This window comes from Sebastes umbrosus, chromosome 2, assembly GCF_015220745.1.
Source record: "Sebastes umbrosus isolate fSebUmb1 chromosome 2, fSebUmb1.pri, whole genome shotgun sequence".
Lineage (NCBI taxonomy): Eukaryota > Metazoa > Chordata > Actinopteri > Perciformes > Sebastidae > Sebastes > Sebastes umbrosus.
This window is the reverse complement of record NC_051270.1, coordinates 35,818,017-35,823,021: the sequence shown is the minus strand read 5'-3', so window position 1 is coordinate 35,823,021 and position 5,005 is coordinate 35,818,017. Positions and strand designations below refer to the sequence as shown.

The 5,005-nt window shown below is 41.1% G+C and overlaps 1 protein-coding gene across 2 annotated transcripts; it reads left to right on the top strand.

Moving 5' to 3' along the window:
* Positions 1–221: 221 nt before the first annotated feature.
* Positions 222–5,005, top strand: slc35c1 (solute carrier family 35 member C1). Of its 2 annotated transcripts, XM_037755972.1 has the most exons (3): positions 222–358; positions 1,235–1,746; positions 3,259–5,005. In XM_037755972.1, exons 2-3 carry the CDS (start codon positions 1,266–1,268, stop codon positions 3,837–3,839), a joined length of 1,062 nt encoding a protein of 353 aa, XP_037611900.1. In that variant the 5' UTR covers positions 222–358; positions 1,235–1,265; the 3' UTR covers positions 3,840–5,005. The 2 variants fall into 2 exon arrangements, with proteins under 2 accessions (XP_037611900.1, XP_037611891.1); XM_037755963.1 differs by lacking the exon at positions 222–358 and having other exon boundaries at positions 1,132–1,746.

The window sequence follows — 5,005 nt, the reverse complement described above, 5'->3', positions numbered from 1 at the left end:
TCAGGTAGGCTAGACCTACCCCCTCCTGACAGATTTATAATCTGAAATCTTACAAAAGATAAACGAGCCAAACCCATGGGGCTAATGTATTGGACTATATTGTATTATTGATATACTACATTATAATATCCCTCCATGGTTTGTACCATCCGCTGTCCTCTGACAGGGCATATTGTGCATACCAGGAAATGCAGGGTTATGCAAAAGCCACCTGCGCTGGTGCTTAGTGGGAGGGGTTGGTGCCATGGATGTATAAAGAGCATTGGGAGGGGTGCAAAACCTAAAACAGACAAGACACTTCCTGATAGTTTTTTTCTCCATGCTGGACTAATCAAAGAGCAATCTCCTACAATTTAAGGTATGAAAACCTTTTTTAAAAATGCATCCTATACCCAATCAAGAAACCAAAATGTCTTGTTGTAGGCCAAAATATTTTTTTGGCAGGTTATATTATAAGAACTAAAAATAGATTAGTTACTAGATTAAAAGGAAGAAAGAAATGCAAGGCCTACTGCAGGCTGAAACATCTAGATGAGTGAACTAGTTTAACTAATGAGAGCTCAAACATTGTTTTTGAAAGAATCGGGATTAATATGGATAATCATGGAATGTATTTATTTAAGGAAGCTGTCTCTTTAAATTAAAAAAAAAAAAAAAGTTGTTAGGTGCGCTCAAGGAGATTTCCGGCTGGAGCGTCTACCTTTCAAGTTAAAAGTGAAGAATTTAAAAACAAACTGGTTGTTGTATTTGACGTCAACAACACCGGCATAGTGAACAAAAAAGTATTTCTAATAATTGTTGGCACAATAATGATGACATTATATTGAAATATAACATATATATTGTCTTGTTTTTAACTGTAGAAGCCAAGAGACGGAGTCAGTCAGAAAGTAGTGTAAAAAAAAAAGACAAATGAATAGGCAAAAATGTATCTACAAGCTATGAAATGTGTCCACTCAAAATAATTCCCCTTGCTACTGCTAGACTGCCCCAGATAGCTGCGGAAACTAGGCTACTTTTGCAAATTTATTTGTGGAAAATCTGGTTTTAGCCGGGCTTAGAGTTGTGGAGATGATCTTTTATTCTGAAAAACTAGACCGGAAGTCGTATTGTTCCTGCTGTTTGCGGAAGTCAGTCGTCATGGCTGTATGGAGTTAGCAGAGGTTGTGTAGCTACATGTTAGCTCATGTAAATGCTGCAGGTTTTAACCTCCTCTCCCTGCAATCATGAACAGAGCTCAGCTGAAGCGCTCCAGCATCTTGAGGATGGCTCTATCCGGCTCTGAGACCATGGACCAGGACGGAGAGGAGGAGACCTTCATCCTCCGGGCGGTGAGGATCGGATCCGTGGTGGCGCTCTACTGGTTCGTCTCCATAACGATGGTGTTCCTCAACAACTACCTGCTGGACAACCAGGACCTGGACGCGCCGCTGTTCGTCACCTTCTACCAGTGCGTGGTGACGGTGGTACTCTGCTGGCTGATGCAGCTGCTGTCCAGACTCTGTCCGGGACTCATCGACTTCCCCTCGGTCCGGTTCGACCTGAAGACGTCCCGGGAGGTGCTGCCGCTGTCCATCGTCTTCATCAGCATGATCACCTTCAACAACCTGTGTCTGAAGTACGTCGGAGTGGCTTTCTACACGGTGGGCCGGTCGCTGAGCACCGTGTTCAACGTGCTGCTGTCCTACGTCATCCTGAAACAGACCACGTCGCTGAGAGCCATCCTGTGCTGCGGGATCATACTAGGTAGGGTTATCTTTCTGTCTTTCTTTGTAACGCAGTACTGACTAGTAACGTTATAGCCTAGACAAATAGGTACTTTTGCTTCTGAAAGTATTCTTGACATTTGCTGAAATAGGTTAGTGGTTAAACATAAAATCTGCACTTAGAAGAGACTGTCAGAAATACTATATATATATATATATATATTTCCTCATGCACTTTTTATGTGGACACCCCAAGCATTATTATGATCATTGAACATCTCATTTCAAAACCAACATTTGACATTAATATGGTGTATAACAGCCTCCACTATTCTGGGAAGGCTTTCTACAGTATTTTAGAACCTGGCTGCATTTATTCCCATTCTGGACATTTGCTGAAATAGGTCAGTGGTTAAAAATAGAATCTGCACTTAGTATATAGTATTTCTGAAAGTATCTTCTATGTGTGTATATTAGGGATGACACGGTACCCAGAATCTAGCAGTCGATACCAATACCAGGGAATTTCCACAATTCTCGATACCAAATTCAATACCACGGTAAAAAAACCCAATAAACCCCATGTAATGTGTACATGTGTCTATATCTATCCTCAGATTGCAAGCAGTAGTTTAAATTCACTGACATGGTGACATTTCACTGGGTAGGCCTATAGCCTGCCAGAGTTGGGACCAAGTCATTGTTTTACAATTCACAAGTTAGGTCTCGAGTCCTAAACAAGCCAAATGTAACGTCATTTTAACAGCAAAGTAACTGGATCCAACTGGTGCTCAGTAAAATAACGTTAGTTCTTCATGGTTTTCTCCTGAAACTTGATTGGATGCTGTCAGATTGGTTCAAACAAAGTGGATCTGCGGAGTTAAGTGTAAGATAATCAAATGCAAGTCCCAATAACATTCACTGGAAATAAAGAGTCCAGAGTTCAATAATAAAAAAACACCACTTTTCAGAGATTTAGCAATAAGCAACAAAAGATAGAAATTCAGTTTGTTCAGTTCAGTTCAGTTCAGTTTTTTCCCCCACGAGTGAATCCTCTTCTCAAACATAAAGGATCTCTGCATCTGTGGATCTCGCTGCTGCATTTGGCGCTTGGCGGGTGTTAATTTCGGACCCTGCAGGCATCGTCGGTACCTTCAGTACTGTAGAAAACGAGTACCGTCACGTGTTTAGAATTTTGGCATGGACTTGGTACTGAAGTATCGGTTCTCGTGACATGCCTAGTGTGTGTGTATATATATATATATATATATATGTATATATATATATATATATATATATTGAAGCAGAAAAAATGGGCAAGCTGGGAACCTGGTAAAGGATAATTTTTGCAGCCCTAATTTCAATTCTTGGCTGAAAAGTGGGAAATAAATCTGAGAAACATAACATTTATTTACTTCCATGACTTTGGATGTACTAATAATACAGATATTGAAATATTTCAGTGCTGAAATGCAGCTGACGGCAGCCGTGGTCAAACATGCTTTATTGTGTATTGTGATATCACAGTCCTGCATGTGTCCATGCTTCTCAGGTGGATTCTGGCTCGGTGTGGACCAGGAAGGCATGACGGGGTCCCTTTCCTGGACAGGCGTCTTTTTTGGCGTGTTGGCCAGCGCTTGTGTCTCTCTGAACGCAATCTTCACCAAGAAGGTGATGCCAGCGGTGGACGGAAACATCTGGAAACTGTCCTACTACAACAACGTGAACGCCTGCGTCCTCTTCCTCCCGCTCATTATCGTGTTTGGAGATCTGGGCCGTCTCGCCAGCTTCAACCACATCGCCGATCTCGGATTTTGGGGCATGATGACGCTCGGAGGAGTGTTCGGTTTCGCCATCGGCTACGTCACGGGCCTCCAGATCAAGTTTACCAGTCCGCTCACGCACAACGTCTCGGGGACAGCAAAGGCCTGTGCGCAGACTGTTATTGCGGTGGTGTACCATTCTGACACTAAAAGCCTGCTGTGGTGGACCAGTAACATGCTGGTTCTCAGTGGCTCGTCAGCCTACACGTGGGTCAAGAGTCTAGAAATGAAGAAGGCTCCCCACAGAGAGCCTCAGGACTCAGCCAAGGAGAAGCTGCTGCCAGGGGAGAAAGGTGACATGGGAGTGTAACCGTAGTAACTGGGCTGAGAAACCTTCAGCTTTTATCTATGTGGTGTGAGAATGTAAAATAATGTAACATTTAGGTTATGACTGATTGAAGTGATGCTCACATGGAATCTGTGATTTTGGTTAATAGTCGTGTGGTTTTCTACAGTTTGACTTGAGGCCTAAACGAATTTGTATATATATTTTATTTAAAGCTATTCACATGCATTGGGGCCTTTTTTAGAATTATTTTTAAATGAACTGAGAAATGTAATAATGTGTCTTTTATGGTCCAAAGTGAAGGGAAAAAAATCATGTTTTTATTCATAGGGAGGATATATTTACTCAGATTGAGGGTATCGGCGTCACAGCGAAATGGTAACTTTTTACACCTGTTGTTTTTAAATATGATTCTAAAATTTGTATGTGAAACATACAAGTGTGTGTCACTATGTTAAGAGTTTTATCCTCTGGCTAAGAACATTATCTGCTTTCTAATGTGAACAAAGCCAAGACAGGAGGATCTGTAATATCCTGCAGTTAGGTAACCTAACCTAAGTAATCAAAACCCCTTGTGTCAATGGGACTGACATACAGTAGGCCTTTTGTCTCCAAAGAAAACACTCCTTCTGCATTTGAAACTGTTGCAGTCATAAACTTGTACATCATTTGCTACGGCACGCACTGTTTCTGAGCTGGTCAAATTTTAAATTGTAAACTCAGGCGATGGCGTACGGTCTTGAAAATATATTTGCATTTCAGCAATATGTACTCAAAGGTCACTCACGTGTTTGTACATTTACACGTGTCAGTATCTTTTACGTGTCACAGCAATGTACAATTGCACCATTGAGATGTGTTTGTTTGCACATGTCATCCACTCTTAACTTAAGGTGTGAAATACCAGGTACGCCTTTACCAGCCTGAAAATGCCGTTGTCTGTCTTCAAAACCGGCTTTTTAAAAATGTCTTTGAATCGCTGTAACATTTGAACTTAACAAAAGCAGAGCCAAGGAGCTTATTTAAAAGAAAAAAAAAAATTAAAGATGGTGTACAATTCAACTGTTTTCAAGTTTTCTTATTCATAATAAGGAACATTGTGGGTTCTCTGTTAAACAATGAAATTGGAGGTTATTTATATTTACACGTGGGCTATTTTGGCATTCTTGTCAAATAAATACTTTTATGCA